Source organism: Electrophorus electricus, chromosome 22, assembly GCF_041902795.1.
Source record: "Electrophorus electricus isolate QZ-2024a chromosome 22, ASM4190279v1, whole genome shotgun sequence".
NCBI lineage: Eukaryota > Metazoa > Chordata > Actinopteri > Gymnotiformes > Gymnotidae > Electrophorus > Electrophorus electricus.
Genome location: NC_137518.1, coordinates 4,193,194 through 4,213,839, shown reverse-complemented (window position 1 = coordinate 4,213,839; position 20,646 = coordinate 4,193,194). Strand labels below are relative to the sequence as shown.

Genomic DNA, 20,646 nt, shown 5'->3' with positions numbered 1-20,646 from the left:
ATCTTAAGATAAATAACAGAATGCAACTACAGTGCACGTTAATGAACTAAACCTCAGACTACAACTGTAGCACATTAATGAACTAAATGATCTAAACTTTAGACTCTAATTGTAGTGCATACATGCCAAATGAGCTAAACTTCAGAATGTAACTAGTGCAATTTATTTAACTAAACCAGACTTTAACTATAACGCACTTTTTTTAACCTCAGACAGTGACTATTATTGAACAAAACAGACTTTATCTGTAGTACATGTTAAAGAAAAACAACAGACCAAACCATGCACTTACCACTTCTAATTAGCCATAAATACAGTAAGATAACTAAAAAAAACCAAAACCATGTTACATAATTAGAGGAAGAAACTTCTAGAAAACGAAACAATATTACAGCACTAAACATCAATGATCTCACCTGAACTTCAACAAGTTTCCACTCATCATACCGTCCTAGAGAGATCAAAGCAAGAGTTCTTTGAGATACTCCAGGATCATCTATGTTCAACCTCCCTTAGGGGGAAAAAGACACTTGGCTTAGCTGGTAGAAACAAGCCAAAGTCTTTCAAAGTAGAGCAATGACTTTAAACGCAGATGTAAAACAAGAAAAAAGAATGAAAACCAGCATTAACTGAGCAAGAGACACTTAGAAGCTGAGGGGAGAAAGGACACACCGTTGCAGTAAACACACTTGCAGGGTGTGTGGTCAAATCCAGCTGCCACTTCTGCCAAGTACCACACTCCGTTTCCGTTTCCTCAGCTGTGGAAGCAGGAGTGAAACACAGCGATGTCGACTTGGTTTGCTCAGCTACACCGAGGAACGGTTCTGACAAAAAATAATGGTGGGTGTGGTTTAGAAAGAGGGAGGAAAAGGAAAACAGAAAGGAGGAGGGGACAGGAGGGAAGGACTGAATGAAGGCATACAAGCAAAGCCAGGTGACCCTTCTAAGCCTCTTTCCTGTGGTGACTCTTCTGTTTGCAAGCAGGCATGACAGATTAGCGTGTTCTCTGACTACTGCTAACCATGCATTATAGAGCTAAAATTAGCTCCCGATGACCAAGGAGACAGGGGACAAAGTACAAATCAAGGGGGCCACCAAAATGGGCAAACGGAATAATGGTTAATCGGAGCAGTGAGGGGCTCTCACTAGATGTTTTGTTTGAAGCTGTTTTGGCTTCATCCCACTTGGCTACAGACACGAAAACCTAATGGCTTCAATCATTATACACTTATAGCTGCAAGAGAGACAGAATATGTGAAAAACCCTACTGGTGGCCACTCAGTGAATAGTAAAGATGGCTCAAGGAAGGCAAAATGAATGAAGTCCTCACTGAAGTCAAACTGAAAGTTAAAAAAAAAAATTCAAGCGCAGAGAGACATTATGGGGAGTGCCGGCATCATCAAGAGTGTGCCAAACTTATTTGGCATCACATAGCTGATCAGCTATAACGTACTGTGACATTGAGGCAAAGTCTCCTAGTAAACAGTTCAACACAGGCCACCCTTCACAACTAGAACGCAGACCATTTTTCATCATCAAAATTCTAACCACTTCCTGCTGTTTGTAACCATAGCCCTATTAGGTAGAATCAGCAAAGCTTACTGCTTCACCAATAGTATCTTAAAGAACAATCATCTCAGAACCTCCGTTCCCTGTACAAAAGCCTAAACATTTAAAATCACACTGATGTTGGCCTTTTCTTTGGATACATTACATTCACAGAGTACATGTCTAATGGCCCACGTCAAACATATTTTCCAGTGGGTTGGGAGAAAAGGTTGTAAGCTTTAATGCCAGACAAAAGTAGGAGCTAGGGTGATCTGGTCTATTTAAAAGTATATACATACCAGGACTTTAACACCAGCTACAACACTTGAACGTGTTTTGGTTTCAAGAGAACAAGATTAGGCAGGCATGCAAGCATGGAAGACATTACACTGTGCCAGATGCTGGCTGTAAAAAAAAACAAAAAAAAACAACAAATCACTGTTGGAGGCAAATATTTAGTGCGAGTGCTGGGCTGCAGACACGTTTAAGGAATGAAATATGCCTTGCCACTCTCTCAGAGATATTCCACCTAAACAACTGAATGCATCTGCCATTTTTCCATCACTTTTTACTGAATATTTTCCATGCCATATCTTTGCTGATGCCTCAGTGTGAACATAGTGTAATAAACCTGGAACAAGCAGTTATAAAAAACACAGGCGACGAGTGTCTCAGCCTTCTGACTAATGTGGACCCAAGCACACAGCTCCCATCAAGTGATGCCCAGTTTGCCCAAGTATGTGCGACAACCAGGGGGACAGGCGCTAAGAAAACAACCGCACATTTTGGAGATAGCAAATTGGTTGGGATGAGGAATGACAAAGGTTCTAAGGGCTCGGGGAAAAAAGGGACTTTTTGATGTCAAGTAAGCTGAGCTGACAAATTAATGGGCAACCACTGATTTGCCAAGTTCATGTTCATAAAAGGTGGTACCGGGGGAGCAGGAACAAAGAGGGGTGCTGACAAGAGTGAGAAAATGACAACTCCATAATGTTCGCTCTAAACCTTGTGGTTAAAGGAATGAGGTCATTAGTGAAATCAAGTTGGTGCAGATTTGGATAAATTACCTGCAGAAAGAGCAAGCTACGAACCATAGAAGAGACCTTATCTTAGAGGTTAATCTAAACAAGCTACTACAAAGGTGTATTAAAACTAAACAAATGGCTATAACAGATTTTCAATAGTGGGTCTACCTATTAGACATTCTCATGAAATATCACAGTATTTCCACCATTAAAATGTCATGAAATTGCAAAGCTTGGAAAATCAATTAGTAACAAGAGAACAGTGCAAAAGGATCAGACAATTTAAAAAGCAATGTAATCATCCAACTTCACACAAGCTACTCAATATATTATTGAGCTCACATGTTAGATCCTTGCCACTATAAAACTAAAGGACTTTTTTTTTAGGTCACCACCTACTCACCGGTTAATATACAACTCCTAAGTATCAATACATTTTTTAAGCATTTGTGCACTTTAAAATGCTTTTGCATAGACCGGACCATTTTATCAACTAGCTGACACTACAATAAAGGAACCATCGGTTGCGTTTGCTATGCAAAATATAATTCAAAGATGGTTACAGCCTGACCCCACCACAATAATGTAATGGATGGAAATGAGTAAAGGCTTGCTTACTTGCTGCAACTATAAATGGAAATTTATACAAAATGCTGGGAAAAATGGAATACATACAAACGAGTACAAAGCAAAAAATATTTTCAAAATATGATGATCCTGCACTCCTGATAAATTAAGATGTTGAAAATTTAGAAATTAAAAAAAAAAGCTTGTTTCGTTTCTGCATCTTACTTATGTAAAACGTGATACAATACAAAAACAAAATATTTTTATAAATTGCTATGCCTAATGAATACTCTTGCCCCTAATATTCTGTAAATGCCAAGATATGTGGATTCAAGCTACGCTTTAATGCAAGGCAACAAAGAAATACATTTTCTGAGGTTTATAAATTTGTCCTTTGTAGTCAAAGGTTCTCAGCCTCTTTTGTGTCCATAATTTACTTATGACTTATAAACATGTTTGCTACATATTCATGGCACAATAGGTCTGCAGAATCACAGAAAGGTATACAGATTAGCAAAAGAACAAGCTATCCTAGGTACTTTCCTATTACAGTATCTACAGGCCAAATAAAGCAATATCTGAATAAGTAGAAACTAGTAACTGAGACAGCATCAGATCAGTAGGGTATAGTAGGGCATTTTTGTCCACCCAGCTGTAATATCATCCAGCAGTCTTGATTATAGTAGTCATATTTTTGACAAAAGAACTTACTGTGACACCACATTCGGTACTCTACAGGCCTACTTTACATACTATAAAGCTTACCACTTTCAAAAGGATGGTAATTTCCCCTCCACAATGTTGACAAAGACTATTAGAATCGACACAACTAGTTTATTTTTCATGAACAGTACTTTGCAAAAGAGTTAGGCCACTATTAACCTAGACTTGTAGTTTTAACAATGGTATAATGACTATCATTATTTCTCAGTCTATTTATTAGACTCCAACCAGAAAATACAGGAAATGTGTATGCATTATTTAAAAACAGTTTCTTTAGGTTGCAGTAGCAAGTATTTAGTGTGACCTCCCCTTACAGTTGAGCAATAGCAGAAACCTGCTAAAACCTAAATAGAATGGAACCTGAATGGAATGGTAGCAGAAGATTACTTCAGAAAACTTCCCAATAATTCAGGATGTGTTTAGTGCCAAAGGGAAAGCTGACGTTTGCCTGTAGAAGTCATTTTCTTCTAAAAATTGGTTCTCTTTTTATCATCATGTACATATTTTCTGTAACTTGTTTGTATCGTAATGGATAGAGTGAGAAATAAGTACATAATGGTCATTAAACCATTGCCAATACAACAAATCTAATGGTGGCCTAAGACTTTTGCACAGTACTGTATTTTCAATCAATACCTGGGAATTGCACTTAAGTAATAGCTGAAGCATTCATGAAATATCCACTGATTAGTAAGACAGACTTCATAGGTGTCTCTTTACAATGGATCTTTCTCTAAATATGCTTAAGTTTGTAATCCTAAAAGATGGAGAATTAAGGTCTAGTTTTAGAAATGAACAATTAAAGTTTATATCTACTGAAAGTGCTGAAGGTCATAGCAGCATTCAGCAATATAAAATACTTATTTAAAATACTGTAATTTGACAGCTGGTGAATGTTTGCAGACCATAATGTAAAATTAAATTAAAAAACAGCACCAACCACAAACTTCAGGAAAGTCTCAGAGATGTGTTTAGATGCAATTGTTTTATGCATCTTTAATACATTAGTACTGTTAATGCTGTTATTGAATCAGCATGTATATTTATTTCAAATATAATTAACAATTATGACAGTACTGATTCAATATATTTTGGTCACCACAAATAGGTGCATTTCCATTAGTTCAACTAGAGCAAACAAACTGTTCACCTAATTGCAAGGCCAGTCAGGGGAAAAAAAATAACACTGGCATGTGATGCTTAAATGAATAGACAAAGCTATTGGGCAGGTCCTAGAACATTACATTTCCTGCTCTCTATAGGTAGATGATAAAGGTAACAGGCCATCCTAAGGTTTGAGCCAATTGATCCAATTATTTATAGCCAAACCTTAATGACCTCTCATGTAATATTCAGTACATCATTATATATTTGACAAACATTTCCATCCCCTACCTATCAAAGTCCACAAACAACACAGAAAACAACAATGCGAGGAAAAAAACCCATCATCAATACTGGGAATGTTCTGCCACATTTGGTAGTTTCCATTAAGCTTTTCTAATAATGTACATAAATTATTTAATTGAAAGAGCTGGACAATGTCAAATTTCAACTAAATATTTTTAAAAAGCAAAACAAAAAAAACATCTGCATCAAAAACATGGGTACAGAAGGTATGAATGAGTGGGGCCAGCAGTGAGAAGTCAGATGAAAGATGTGAAATGAAAGACGAGAGAGAGACAGGGAGACAATGAATGGGGTACGCATCACTGCTGACTGAGAGAACTTTACTGTTACTCTGATTAGCATCAGTCTACCCATTTCTTCTTTAGTTATAAGACGCCACTACTCTCAAACCCCATTCAGCTGTATTTGCATACTGTCAATACATGAAGAGCTTGGCCTTACATAAAAAGAAAAAAAAAAAAAGAAAAAATATCTTAGAGCACAGTGAGAATATTTAACCAAGATGGTGAGTACTGATGCCAGTGAAGAAGGCAAGGTGACAGATGTCACTAAAGATGAGTGTTAAACACAGTATATACAATGGGACCTGAGAAAGTAAAGAACAGAAGAAAACATAGAGGAACAGCATATTCAGGCTCCTTTACTTTATGCACAGTGTGTTGTTGACTGGATTTTGAATGGATATAAGATAGCTGCCATTTTTACCCATCCAAAAATGATGAAAAAATGTGTTATGAGAACTTTAAAAATTAATTAAAAATTAAAAACTGAAATATCTTCAGAAAAGCATTCAGACCCTTTGCTGTGGTACTCCAAAGTGTGGTCATGTGGATCCTGTTTACTTATCTTTGAGATGTATCTAGAACTCAGCTGCACTCCGCCTCTTGCAATTTCAATTGACTGCATAGTTTTGAAAGGCATATACACTGGTCTATAAGTGCCCACAGTTAACATAAAATTGCTGAGACAAAAGAAACAAGCCAAAAGTAGTCCAACGAACTGCCTGTGGCTCTCTGCTATCAAACTGTGCCAAGGCACAGATCAGAGCATGGATGTAAAACAATAACTAAAGCTTTGTGCACTTTCAGGACCATGATGGCCTAAATCTTGTGGAAATTAAAGAAGCTTCACACAACCTTACTTCTTCCTAGAGTTGGCCACCTGGCCAAACTGGGTGTCTGGGCAAGAAGGGCCTTGGTTAGGAAAGAAAGAACTCATCATCACTCTAAAATGTATCCATATGTCCAGTGCAGAAAGAAGAGAATCTACAGGACAGACAACCAACTCTGCCGCACTCCATCTCTGCAGAACAGCAGCCCATTTGTAGTTTATTAAATTATACGCAAAACACTGATAATACATGGAAAAACAATCACTGGTCCAATGCGACAAAAATTATTTGGTCACAACAGCAATATCTTTGGCAGAAATGCTGGAGAGGTTGGTAACAACAGAGATAATACAGGAACATCCTGGAATAAAATCTCCTCCAGAGTGCACACAAACTTAAACTGAGCCAACCTTTTAACAATGACCTGAAGCATACAGCCAAAACAACAGTGGAGAGGCTTCAGGACATGGGGTGAGAAGATCTACCATGAAGAACGGGGTAATTTGCCAAATCCAGGTGGGCGAAACTTGCACAGAAAGATGTATCCAAGGAGACTTGAAGGTGTAGTTGCTGCCAAAGTAACAAATAATGGATCTGAATACTTTTATTTGTTAATTAATTGATTTGTGAGGAGAAAATGAATTATGGATTCTGTATAGAGATTTTGCATTTAAAAAAAACGTTAATATAGTACCGAGCTTCAATTTTAATGTTTTTCAAGAACAAATCATATCACATATTGAACTATCTTTTTATTGTAGGCGGCCAGACTGACTAATGCTAAAAGCTATTCAAAAAGATAATAGATTTGACCCTTGCTCCACATGTAGGAAAATATCTAATTGGGACTAAGCCTCTTTTTTTGCCTATTTCAGTGTACAAATTACTTAATATCACTGAAACAAGTGCCCAAGACACCCCACACATCTCCCATCTCTTCCTTAATATATTTGGAAAAAGTCAGCAGACCAATTAGGTGGTCAATACTGGACACAGCAGATTTTGTTTGTTTTCAACGCCCCGAATTAAAACAAACCACGGGATTATAATCAAGACCCTGATTTGAGAAATTTTAACCAACACTGAAAATAGACAACAGTGGTGACAGAAGAGGCAAATGCATAGGTTCTTTGGTGAGTACGAAGTTGATATCAAGAAAAGTCGGTGCAATTTTGTTTGCACACACTACAAAAACAAATGTTAATATTTCATCCATTGTAACAGGACTTAAGAATTCACATGAATAAATACCCTGATACAGCAAATCAATAAGATTCACACGCAGATGTTTTTCGGTAAACTTCAACCTTAAATAACACTTAAGACGGGTAGCGATTAAATACTTTTTGTTCACTGCAAGCCTTACGCAATGACTCTTAAATATTCACATTTAAATGTCAGCAATTTCATCAATACAAACCCAGGTAGCACAGTCTCAAAATATATCTAGCGGGTTAGCTGACTTTACATATTTTAGCAATCTACCCATACCCCGCTGCAATAAAACAGTGTATTACAAAAACCGTGCCCGTTATTTCCACTATAAGCGGTTGATCTGGTTTACGTTACCCTGAAACTGGATCACATAAGGCAGATATTTACTGTGCACAACATGTTCAAACTCTAAAAATAGCAGTTAGCTAAATGAGTATGATAATTACAGAGCTCGACTCGCTGTCTACGAAGCTACAGCTTTCTTCTTGCCATCAAAACACCTAACCAACTCTGATGAATGGCCTAGACGCACTAGCTATCCATCCATCCATCCATCCATCCATCCATCCATCCACTTGGGGAAGTGGACCAACAGCAACACAATTAATCAGTGCGAAATGCCCAACAGTCAACAGTCAAATAACACCTTCTACAGCATGGCACAAAACTATTTTTATTACTGTGGGACAATTACCAAGAAAAGTCCCTAGATTACACTTCTAAAACATCCATGCTGTCCAAAATCAACTGGGATTACAAACGTATCTAGCTACTTGGCAACAACAGCTAGTCAGATAAAATAACTAGCTAACTCATTTAACTAGCTACCTAGCGTAATATCATGCATTAATGTCAACGCGAAACAGCAAAGCATTTGGATTCATGCAACATCTTGGGTTGGCAAATAGACAGTCAGCTACAATAACCATTTGATTTGCCAAATAGTCGAGGATGGATAAACCAAGTTGCTTGCTAGCTAAGCCTATGTTACAAACCAGTTGACCATCTAGCTAGTTAGCTTACAAGCTACTCACCTATTTAAAGAGACTTGTCAACATTCTACCCTTGGATAGAGTGACTCAGCTGGTAGTTGAAGGACTGAACCCGGTCTCCTTTGAATACTATTAGCTAAAAAAAAAACAGGTGAAAAATGACATACTGGTGAAAAATGACATACTATAACGTTCCGGTGTAACGTTAGTCTAGCTAAACTAACCTATGTTAAGTTAGCTAGATACCCAGCTAGCGGTCGGTGTACATAGCTAGTTAGCTAGCGATTACATTACATTTGTATTTAAAATCATAACAGATCAGACACAAACTATAGCTAGATATGGCTGTGAAGCCTAGCTAAGATAGCTAGCTAACTAGCTAAAGGGTTCCTCTAAACCAAGCTAGGTTAGTTTCCGCAGCAAAGATTATTGGCTTGCTGGTTGAGCTCTCTTATCTTAGGTAGTCAAGACTACACTTTATTACACTAATTATTTTTATTGTATTTAACGCCAACTAGCTAACCTGATAAAATTTCTTTCAATAAACATCAGTGTTCCTGTGAACGTTAGCTTAACAGATAGCTTAGCTAAAGCTAACTAAATGACATTTTTTTAACATTTGGAAAACCTATTGGTAAAGGCTTAGCTAGTTACTTTTGCCACAACTCATATATTTATTGCATGCTACTTAGGTTAACGAACTGTTATTTTTTGCCAGTTTGCTATCACATTAATAATTCTTCATGCTAATTAGTTATAAAAGTGTGCCAACCTGTCACGACCAGTGTCAAATAAGTTAACCCTAAGTTCTCTTCCTCAGATTCCCTCAGTGGTTTCCAGCCAACCTAGCTTGCTTGACTATTCAGTAAAATTCAAAGACATGCGGTAGCTAGCTATGAAATATATCGGTTAATAAGCCGCATCTCCTGTCGTTTCACTTAACGCTAGCTAACAGCCCGTACTAACGTGAAGCACTGACATCCCCCTTGACTAAACTACGTTACTCCCCAGACTACAGCAATCCTCGTTAGGACGTACGAGAGCCCTGACAAGTAAGACAGTATCGTGTATTATAGCTCGATACCAACCAGTCGACCAGCTGCCCTCGCTTTCTCCACCTTCTTTTCTCACGTTAAACGCTATGCTGCCCCCTGGGGCATTTCTCAAATTTTGCGTTATTGAAGGTTCACTATTGCACATTGTATGTCCTCACTAGGTCTATGGCTGTGCAAGCACCCTTTACAAGGCGATAACTTCAAATAGCCACATTTGTTTCAGCATATCTTGGAAGTAAATCTTCTCAAATATATAACCTAGTTTCACACACATTTTGTGCTTACGGTTATAACAGCTATGTACTCTGGCAGGGTCGCTATTCCAGCTTCCTGACGATGGGAGTTACGCAAGAAATTAACAAATTGAACTTTCAACGCCCAGTTGATGGTGATAGAGAGTCGGTTGGTAAAGTATCTGTCAGCGAAGAAGAAAAAAGAAAACAACGGTTGGTTGGAGTTTATTGGTTGTGGTAACCGAAGTAGCTGGCTAGCTACACACTATCGTCTTGTAAATTTGATAGCTGCCTAACCCTAGCTAAGAAATTACTGTTGTTCATTTCGGGAAGTTCAATGTCTGGATAATTTAATAATGAATCTTGGGTGGGTATGTTTTTGATGATGTTTTAATGCCTCACTGTTTTATTTGTCGGCTAGATGAATTAGATTAGTTGACTGACCCATCGCCAGCATGAATAGCTAACGTTAGATATTCTTAGCAAATGTTGCATTCTGCGTTTGTCCTCGAAAGATATATTGGATTGAATTGTCCATGGCTTAATATTATGTAATGTCAATGCTGTCGCCTTAAGTACCTAGATACTAGTGTACCCGATTATGCGAGCTAGTTAGCAAGCGCCAACTCTGCACAGGTGTTCCTTTTATCGGTTGCCAGGTTTGTCATGCTGCGGACCTCTTAGGGCAGGATAACTAAAATGTTAGCTAGATGGGTAGCTTAATTAGCTAGATAATATATGGCCGCATCTTACAAGATTTCGTGCTAGCTGTGTTTGGATAATTGTATTATTAGTCAGTAAGATATGTTACGTTGCCTCACATCTGCCTAATTTGGTCGGTTGTCACAAAGTCTTAAATTGTGATTGTAAGAGAACTGATTACATATAGCGATACTGTATCTAGAGTTCAGCTATGGGGCGACAGACAGGGGATATTTGTTTTCCCCTACTCTACAACATCTCGGTGGTTTTACGAAGGCCTTTATAATTCGTGGTTTGTGGAATAAGATGTTAGAACATAACTGCGCAGTTCGTGGCGTTCACAAAACCAACAATTTCCAGTCCAGACTATCTACCCATTGCCCAAGTTCCTTAATTAGCAATACGGAGATCAAGGGTATATGTCTTGTTAATGTTCATTTAGATGACGCAACCTAACTTCGAATTGCTCAGTGTTCGTAAAGTTATAAATACTCTTTAGTGAGAAAGCTAAACTAGTAAGATTTGTATAAAATGTGTAGCGTTGTAGATCGTCATAAAGATTACTTACTTCTCTTCTATAGTGATGGTCTGATGTTTGAACTTGAGAATGGGAAGCCCAAGCTTGTGTTAGCCAGCTATGGTAAGTTAATTATGACTTTCAGGCATGTCTGTCTAAGCTTATATATTTTTAAATAAAGTAACTTAATGTACATTTTTCTCATCCTATGAAAGGTCAGTCAAAGGCATCCAGTAAGATAGGATTTTGTCAGGTAAGTATTGCCATGTTTGAATAAAAACTGGGATATCTGGCATTCCTTCTAAAGAGTTCTATTGGGAAAGGGAAATGGCACTTTGAATTTGATTACTATACAATCCTGCTATAAGAAGCCAAACATGGTAGTTTTTCACATGGTATTACTGCTAATCCTATTTCAGACGTTTAATCTTGGTCCAGACATTTTAAGGCAAATTCAAACAATTCCTGTGTTTGATGTGCCTGTAAGTTCCCTTATAGGAGCAGAACACAGCAGAAAGCCACAGTCATCTCAAAACAGTATCCTAAAGAATCCGAAAGGCCCCAGCGAGAGAGGAAGTGCACAGGACCCGCAGGTGGGAGTCATGCTGAGCAGGGGATGGCGCATGGTCGCAGAAAGACCAAAGATAGGAGCAACACGGATCGCGGTCACATCATGGGGGTGGTCAGAGTGCACTCAGAGAGCAAAACAAAGACCACTGATGAATCCTCAAAAGTGACAGAGAAGACTGTAAAGGAGAGCTTGGTGTGCTTAACGCAAGACCAGCTTCAGCAGATTCTCAACACCATCCAAGCCTCAGGGCAAAATGTCCAAGATGACTCCAACACCCACATTCAGAATGGTGAGCAGTGCGTCTGTCTTCTGTTTTGTTTATTTTAAAGGCAGCAAGTCCAGCTGTGCAGAAAATGACAGCATGTCTTGTTAACAGGAGGACCTGCAGTTGGTACAAAGGAAGAATGTATTGTAAGCAAAGCAATGACTAGTGGAAATGCTGAGCTTCTGTTGGACAGGGACGCTCTCAGGCAGCAGAGCTCACCAGGAAAGGGAGACTTGAAGTAAGACTTTTTTGCTTAAAAGAGCATCCTGTACAAAGTGATTTTCAGATTGGAATGATTGTTTACACTGTAGGATTAAAAAAAATTGACATGCATGTGCACTGGGCAGTATGCAGCTTTCTTTTAGCTTGTTTTAGCTTGTCTCTTAAGTAGTTAAATGCAGAATAAGATTTACCTGTAAATAGCCTCTGCAGGAAAGAAAGGTGTAGACTGTAAAGGCCCCGTTTTTACCATCCCCATTACACACCTACACATTGATTTGATCAAGAATCTCTCATCTGGACAGTTTGATGCATGTTTTGCATAATAGCCTTTACTGTTTTTGAATTTACATTTACTTTACATATGCAGCCCCATTTAGAGGGAGTAAGATTACTGAAAGATACTAAACTTAAATTAGCCTGCCAACAGTCCCTATTTTAATAAATGTTGATAAATAATGTAATTAATTGATATATAACCAAGATATACAATTAAAACCTAATATCTAAGTTTGATCAGTTTATCAGTTTAACCAACCGTGTGTATCTACCATTCTTTGCTATATTTATTTTTTCTTTCTTTGGCAACAGAAACCCATTAGATTCCAGCCCATCAGGACTATTCAGCACTTTTGGACAAAGGGAACGAGAGAGAGAAGCACTGGAGGCAAAAAGGGCACAATGGAAGAGAGAATTGGGTATTAAAGTGGGCCCAGGGTCTGATTATACAGTCAGTACTGGAGGCTTGTAATTGGAGCCTGACAAGTCATGCAGCATTAATCACTGTCACACAGAAAAACTGAGGGTTGAAGGGTATGAGGACTGGATTATATTGGGGGGGGTTTGTTTGTTTGTTTTTTAAAATTCTCTGACGGTTAAGTGGTGTGATGTACTTTAGTGCATGCTTTCTGACCATAAACAGATGAACAGATGGTACTTAAACAGCAGCAGAAAGCAAACACAGAGGTTCCGCCTCAAGGTGAGCCATGCCGTGGGTCTTGTGCTGGAACCAGCTCAAGTGACCAGCTGCTACAAGTAAGCCAATATTGCTATTATCCCTTTCTTTGTTTAAATGTTGTAGTTAAAGTGACACAAAATATAATAATGAAACTGGAGATCACAGACTGAATGGGCTGTTACTCAATTAAACCACACAATTTGTTATATTGTAATGTCATGGAGGTTGAAATATTTTAACACTCATCACTTTCATACTTCACGTAGTGCTGTATTGGGAAAACCAAATTCTTCCAACGATTCTGTTGCAGTGGAATAACAGTTGCATAATGTAATTTATATCTAAACATGCACTAGGTCCAAGAGGACATGATGAGAACAGCCACAGAGAACACAAGCAGCAAACCTCCACAGCCAAACTACAACCTGCGGGCTCTTCCAGCTGCTATCCGTTCAGCCTTTGTACTGGGGGTAAAACTTAATTCATATTCAAACCATGATGCACGAATTGGAGATGAAAGACAAACCTCAATTAAAAGTATGTCAGGCTATTATTATTTTTTACAAGTAGTTCTTGTATAATCTTCCTTTCTAAGAATGTAGTTAATGACTAATGCAAAGAAGACTGAAAGACTGTGGACCCACACCCCCTGCAGACACTGCATCAAGCCTCTGTGGATTTTGCCTAAACCTTTCTAGACTCATTTTTCCAAGTGTTGCTTGTCAGTGTAAACAGTATCTAGATTTGTTTAGGATCACTTTTTGTACCGTAACTGCTCAGGAGGCTACTCCGTTGGAGCATGCTTTCAGTGAAGAGAAGAAGGAGGAGCAGAGGCGCTGGCTGGAGAAGCTGGAGCAGCAGAGAGAGGAGGCCAGGCTTCGTAAGAAGCTAGAGAAACAGATCCAAAGCCAGGTGTACAACTCAACCTCAGTCACGTTTGGATAGTGCTATTCTTACTACTCATTTCTGCGAGAGACCCATTGCTTATGGAGAACTTCTCGGGATCATGCATTCTTAGGCCGAGGACCATGAGCGCTGGGCCATGCACTTTGACTCCTTCCAGAGGGGCGTCCATCTTCAGCCTCTCCCCGTTCCAGCCCCTGAGAGAGGAGAGCCAGATGTGAGCAGTTCCCTTTCCCATCACCGATCCCACTCGGGAGCACTGTCCACAGCCTGGGAGGCCATGAGTGCCTTTGGAGGGGACAGTATAGGAAGAGCCAGTGTGGACACCACTCAGGTTTTTCAGCCAAAGTCCAGGTTGGTAAAACAGCATCAACAGCCCAGGCTAGTGTTGGAGATAAAGATGCCAGAGATCTGTTTAACACATTTCATGTTTCTGTACAGCTATCTGCGCACCATGACTGCACTGCTAGATCCAGCACAAATTGAGGAGAGGGAGAGAAAGCGTCTCAAACAGCTAGAACATCAGGTGGGAGCTGGAATTTGTGATCCATGTATGAGATCTAAAGTTTAATTTTTCTTTTAATCACAAGCAGTTGATCCCCATTGGTCTACCATGTTCTTGCCAACATCCTGTTCATACCAATTTTTAGGTGACAATTTGTATTTCCATTGTAGTTTTATCCTTTATATCCTGAAAGCAAACAGAAGACTTTAGGCAAGTTTGTGCATTTCCACTTCATTTTCAAGAGCAAGAGTGAAGTTGAGAATACAGTCATGTTGGTTACTGCAAATGTAGAAAGTATGCAGTTGGTGTATGGATTAAGGTCTTTGTCAGCAGTGGACCCCAAGTGTTTTTAAAGCACCGTAGAATGTAACGCACTGCTCCACCCCACGAGTACTTAAAAACCTTCTGCCACTGATGACTGAACCCACATTTTCCCCCACACATGAATCTCGACAATCCTATGAGGTCTCCTTTTTCAATAACTTGACACAGACTTTCCCAGCAAGGCTGAGAAGTGTGATCTCTCTATAGTTTGTACACCCTTTCTTAAAAATGGGGAACACCACCTCAGTTTTCCAAGCCAGAGGCACTGTTTCCTAGGTCCACGAGATATTATAGAGGTATGTCAGCTAAAAACAGCACTCCAATATCCAGGGCCTTCAGCAATTTTGAGCAAATCTCAACTACCTACGTGATTTCAACCATGGAGATGGAATCTGACCCTCCAGTAGCCCCTGGTCCCATTTCCTGGACAGGAAACATGTTTCTCAGAAAATATTCTGTCAAGTTAAGAGTTTCAGCACCTTTGCTGAGTATTGCTCGCATTTCCTTCCTGAGTTCCTGCATCTTCCAGAGCTTCTTTGAGGCTGCCTAAAAGTCATTCTCCATGGCCTCTTTAAACACCTCCCCATGCCCTGGATCTGCTTCTGCAACTGTCAAAGACGAGCCACCTTTTTTTTAAAAAAAAAACCAAAAACCTATTGGTACTCTTTAGCTGAACCTGGAGTTCCCTGCGCCAGCCAAGCCCACATGTCTCCTATTCAAGTATCCCAAAGTGGTGGAGTCCAGACCAGGTTCTTGGATTGCCATCATAAGTCACCAATAAGCCTCTTCTACAATGGAGGTCCACTGCGATGCAATGTCCTCCACCTCTTGAGGAATGGGAGGTATTATCATTCCAGAGTTCTCTGCCTGCCTTTCCCAAAAGACCTTCAGTACATACTTAGTCCTGCCAGGTCTGTCTGCCAGTTTTCCCCACCATCTGATCTAGCTCGGCACATCTCTTCACCCAAGTGTCCAAAACATAATAGCCTCAGCTCAGATAACACAACTACAAGGTGAGTCATCTGACCTTTTAGCCCAAGGTACTCCGGTACCAAATACACTTATCGGGAACCTTGTGTTCGAACACAGTGGCCATTATGGACAAACCATGGCTATCACAGAAGTCCAATAACATCCTACCACTTGGCTTTATATGGGGCAGACTGTTCCTCCAAATCACTCTGCTCCAGGTTTCCCAGTCATCATCCATGCGAATGTTGCTATCCCTCAGAAAAAAACAATGAAGTGCTTGGAACCCTATCCAGAATTCCACTCCGCTTCTCCAAGTAGGTCAAATACTCTACATTGCTTTTGGGTACATATGCACATACAACAGAGTCTCCCTTTCTGCATCACAGTCACATTGAGGCAATCCTCTCATCTACTGGCACAAACTCCAAATTTGTAGTCAGCAGCCTGGGGTATACGAGTACCCCTACACCTGCAGGGTGCCTCATCCTGTAGGTGTCCTGAGTAGGAGAGAGACACCCCTCTGAAGGAGTTTGGCTCCAGAGCCCACACTGTGTCTTAACCTTACTCCAACTCCAGCTCCTTCCTCCCCTAGTGAGGTTACATTCCACCAAGAGCCACTTTCTGCTGCCAAGGTCTGTAACACCTTGGGCCCCTTTGCCCAGTAAAATTTGCCCAGTTTAATCATGTGGCCTAATTTGTGATTCCTGGCTTTGCCTCCTGCCAGCGGGCTATTGATGCTCAGGTGGAGGAGAGGAGGCGACAGAAGGAGAAAGAGGAGGCATCACGACAAGCCCTGGAACAGGAGGAGGAGAGGAGGGTGGCTAGAGAGAGGGACCTACTCCAGCAGGAGTACCTGAAGGACACACAATGGCAGAGACAAAAGGAGGTAACAAGCAATGAATTTCATAACCTTGCAATAAGTGTGAAATAGCTTTATGGGTCCTGCGGAAAAGATGAAGGATATTTTATCATGACACAATTCAAGTGAAAAAAGTGAGTTGATGCATTGCATTATGGAAACAAAAAAAAAAGTCCTTCCACCTTTGTCTGCACAGAAGCATTGTCAATGGGAAGAGTTTCTTGCATTGGAGACTTTTCCAGTAGAATATTACACACCTTATTTTTAAATTGTATGTAATGAAAAGGACCGATGTTTTGGTTTTCATTCTGCTGGCCTGGCTCTCACCATGTTTTATAGAAAGAAGGGAAATGGGCATCTGTGCATTGCATTTTAGGAGTTACATACACGCAAAACAGAGGAGCTGTACCTGAGTGTTCAGAAGGCCCAGGAGGAAGCACAGAAAGACAAACATCTACAGCGTATTAGGGAGCTGGCTAGAAAAGGACATGATGTTTCCAATCTACTTCGAAGCTTGGAATGTGAATCTTCCTCACAAGGTACAAAAAAAAGCCCCCACACATTTTCTTTACTGTTAAACATGCAGATTTCTTAAAGAATTAAGGGAGATTTGTCCAATGATTGCAGTTTGTAGTGTTCATGGTTTAGTGAGTTTGGCCATGTCTGAAACTACAGCAGAAAGAGTACAGACGCCCACAACGGCAAGAAAAGACACAGCCGTTCAGACAGGTAACTCACAGGAGAGTTTGGTGTTACTTACTTATTTATTGAATATTATGATATTACATTTTAAATTACTGATATATGCAGAAATCAATGCAACAGGCCCACCTGAGACTGAAGTCATCAACTATAACAATGGCAACATGGAAACTAAAGCCATTGCAGCTCAATACCAACTTTCCCCCAACATCAACGGATCCAGATGTGAGGGCAGACTCACTGGAAAGAACATTGGAAAGGAGAACATGCACTTGGCACCTGAAGCAGACCCTTATACGGCCTATGCTAGGACAGACAGACCCCGTGGGCAGCAGGTGGGGAGGAAACCAGAGTGGAACACCCAAAGGCCAAGTAAGGCATTCGTGCCAGCGTCCGAGCGATACCCTGCTGCCCTGCAGCGCCACAGGCAGGAGAGCCGTTTGCGCAGGCAGATGGAGCTCATGACGTTAGTGGAGAAGAATGCGTTTCCCCAAACAGCCCAGCACGATACTTCCCCCCCAGCTTCTGGGCACCCATCTCACCTTCAAAGGCATGCAAGCTTACATCATCAAAAAGTAAGGTGGACAGGCTCATCATTGGGAAAACGTGGCACGGTGGTAACAATGCACAATTTGATGCAGGTTTTCTGTTCTAGGTTGAGGATGTACAAAAAATACCACCCACCACTGTCACTCAAAGGTAAGCACATTAACACAGCTGTTGCATATTTCCAGAATCTTCTCATGGGTCTTGCTGTAAAACATCACTAGAAGTGGGCCTTGCTGATGAGATCGTCAACACTAGAACTTTGAAATTTAGTCATTATACTAAAATTGTACTTTGATCATTAACTTTCATACTGCTATAAGCTTGTCTACATCCCAACTCTAATTTTCTAACTGAATGGTGCAAAAATGAAGCATTTTATTTATTTATTTATTTATCAGACCTACTTCCATTGCTCCATGGCCTAGTTCTCACATACCCACTGTAGGTGCTTTTGGTGGTAGACAGGGATGAGCACAATGATCACAAAGCACTCTGGCCCCTTATGCAGCAAGCTGCAATGCACTGTTCTGTCACTTTTCCATCAAATCTAGTATTAAATGTTTCAGTAATTTGTGCTATAGTAGTCCTTCTGTTTTAACTGGACCAGACAGGCTAGTCTTGGCTCCCCATGCACATCTGAGTCTTGAGCATCCATGACCCTGTCGCAGATTCACCAGTTGTTCGTCCTTCCTTCCACCACTTGTGGTAGGTACTAACCACTGCATACTAGGAACGCCCCAGGAGACCTGCCGTTTTGGAGATACTCTGACCCAGCTGTCTAGCCATCGTAACTAGGCGCTTGTCAAAGCTAATCTCCTTACGCTTACCCATTTTCTGCTTGCAACACATTGACTTGAACTGACTTCACTTGCTGCATAATACATCCCACACTTTGATGAGTGCCATTGAATGATATGTGCCACTACATTAGTTAGGATTCAGAGAACTTTGAAACTAGTGAGACTACAAAGTGAACATGAACCTGAACCTGTCGGCACCCAGCTCAGTTCTGCGGTTGCTTCCTGTGTCTTGGCTATTCCAAAATGTACTGGTACACTGCACAATGGCCTTGCGCTCAGTCCTTGTAGGAGCAGTTACTGACAGATTACAGGAGACTCTTGAAGAGCTGACACAGGTCTCCATCACACTCCACAAAGCTTTCCCGTTACGAGTATGACACAGTCAGGTCATAGAAACCAACATGTTCCCAAAGTGGGCTGAACCCATAGCCAAGTTTATCAAAAGAAATCCATTCATGTGCTACATGCCTAGGACTCAGAATGTGTGTTAGAGTTTAACAGTCCCTATTGTGACCTTCAAATGCCAGTGCCTCCACAGCAGTAGCCCCATGATGGCTCAGGTAAAGCATCCCAGAGTAAAAACTGGTTCTCAGTAATAGAAAACCACTGCCAAAACATCAGCACATGGAAGAATACAGCTTCCTTTTGAGTTCATTTAAATGTATTAGACATTTAAGGTGATTGACAAATTGCATATTACCTGTAGCGGTCTGTTTGCACACCCCCTTACCAGTTATTTATCCTTCTCCAGCAGAGGGCACTCTCCACCTGTCCCTGCCCTGAGGCATCGACCGCAGAATAAACCCTCTCCAACCCAAAAAGAAGAGGCTACAGAATCCAAATGGCCTCCATCTTCTGACTACATCCCCTATGTACGCACAGATGAGGTGTACCACCTGGATCCCCTTGCCCCAATCTCCAGACCCAGCACCCATGAGATCCCACAGAAGACACATGAAGGTATATGTAACAGAAAATGAATCTGAAAATATGCTTATATTCCCAAAGGTGTAACTGGATTATATATATACACACACACACACACACACACTACCCAGCCAATCATTATTCATTTTAACATCTTTGATAACATATTGCTAAGCAGGATCATATCTATGATATTTAGATGCAAACAATAGCAGACACCACACTCCCCTTGCGCGGCGGGATACTCTCTTGAACCCTGAGCTGCTGAAGAGCACAGAGAGGCAGCAGGCTATTCTCAAGGGGCTGTCTGAACTCAGACAGGTAATTTGCAAAGTAACCTTGAACTGAGAAAGCTGACGTATCACTTCAGAGGCAGATAATATTTGCTGTCCTTTACCTAGTCTGATCATTGGAGTGGATTGTGGAGGTTTGTCTTTATTTCTAGGGCTTGCTGCTGAAACGGAGAGAACTAGAAACTGGCTTCAATCCTTTACTTCAGGGGCAAACCAAAAACCTCTCACCCCTTTTCCACCCACTGTGAGAGCCCATCTCCACAAAGAACGTTCTTCATTCAGCAGAGCCATCCAAGAATGGGAAAGTTTTTCTTTTTTACAACAGGCACTAAAATTTTAAAAGGAGCTCAATTTTTAATGAGCTGTCCCTGCACTTAAGATATGCACTTTTAATTACCTTCGTTGTTTTTAAACAATATTGTACATATTGTGAATTTGTATTGCTCCTGGCATTAATGTATTGAATGTAGACTAAAGTTGTAATTAGGATGGTAAAGGTATTATTTATTGGGGTAATCTTGACTAAGTTCACTTGAACTGAATTTATAATTGGACTGTGACGTGTGTTATTTACATCACTTGCAACTGGTATCTTGATTTAATATTAAAGTATTTTTGAAAAATATTTATGCACGTTTGGAACATTAAAAACAGCATCTTTTACTTGCTTAGTTAAAGCTGTCAGTATGTTTTCCTAGTAC

At 40.3% G+C, this 20,646-nt stretch overlaps 2 protein-coding genes across 15 annotated transcripts in view; one reads left to right on the top strand and one right to left on the bottom strand.

The window, feature by feature from the left end:
- ip6k1 (inositol hexakisphosphate kinase 1) overlaps window positions 1-9,677 on the bottom strand; it is a 31,354-nt gene extending 21,677 nt beyond the window's left edge. Inside the window, exons 1-2 of one of the 5 annotated variants that reach the window (XM_035520474.2) lie at window positions 9,364-9,677; window positions 8,634-8,727 (exon numbers count right to left, since the gene is read on the bottom strand). The gene's annotated coding sequence lies outside the window, so the exon portion shown is untranslated. The other 4 variants (XM_081705686.1, XM_081705687.1, XM_035520476.2 and 1 more) reach the window with 4 other exon arrangements.
- A 414-nt stretch (window positions 9,678-10,091) lies between these two features.
- ccdc66 (coiled-coil domain containing 66) lies at window positions 10,092-20,541 on the top strand. Of its 10 annotated transcripts, none has more exons than XM_027001814.3 (19): window positions 10,092-10,246; window positions 11,163-11,221; window positions 11,314-11,351; window positions 11,586-11,958; window positions 12,046-12,172; window positions 12,745-12,851; window positions 13,076-13,188; window positions 13,468-13,581; window positions 13,892-14,023; window positions 14,130-14,368; window positions 14,456-14,540; window positions 16,540-16,701; window positions 17,051-17,213; window positions 17,350-17,403; window positions 17,500-17,951; window positions 18,032-18,075; window positions 19,477-19,685; window positions 19,852-19,973; window positions 20,098-20,541. In XM_027001814.3, the coding sequence occupies exons 1-19, from the start codon at window positions 10,236-10,238 to the stop codon at window positions 20,191-20,193; spliced, it is 2,700 nt and encodes an 899-aa protein (XP_026857615.3). In that variant the 5' UTR covers window positions 10,092-10,235; the 3' UTR covers window positions 20,194-20,541. The 10 variants fall into 10 exon arrangements, 9 of the variants coding, with proteins under 9 accessions (XP_026857615.3, XP_026857614.3, XP_026857613.3 ...); XM_027001813.3 differs by having other exon boundaries at window positions 17,485-17,951; XM_027001812.3 differs by having other exon boundaries at window positions 17,323-17,403.
- Window positions 20,542-20,646: the final 105 nt, after the last annotated feature.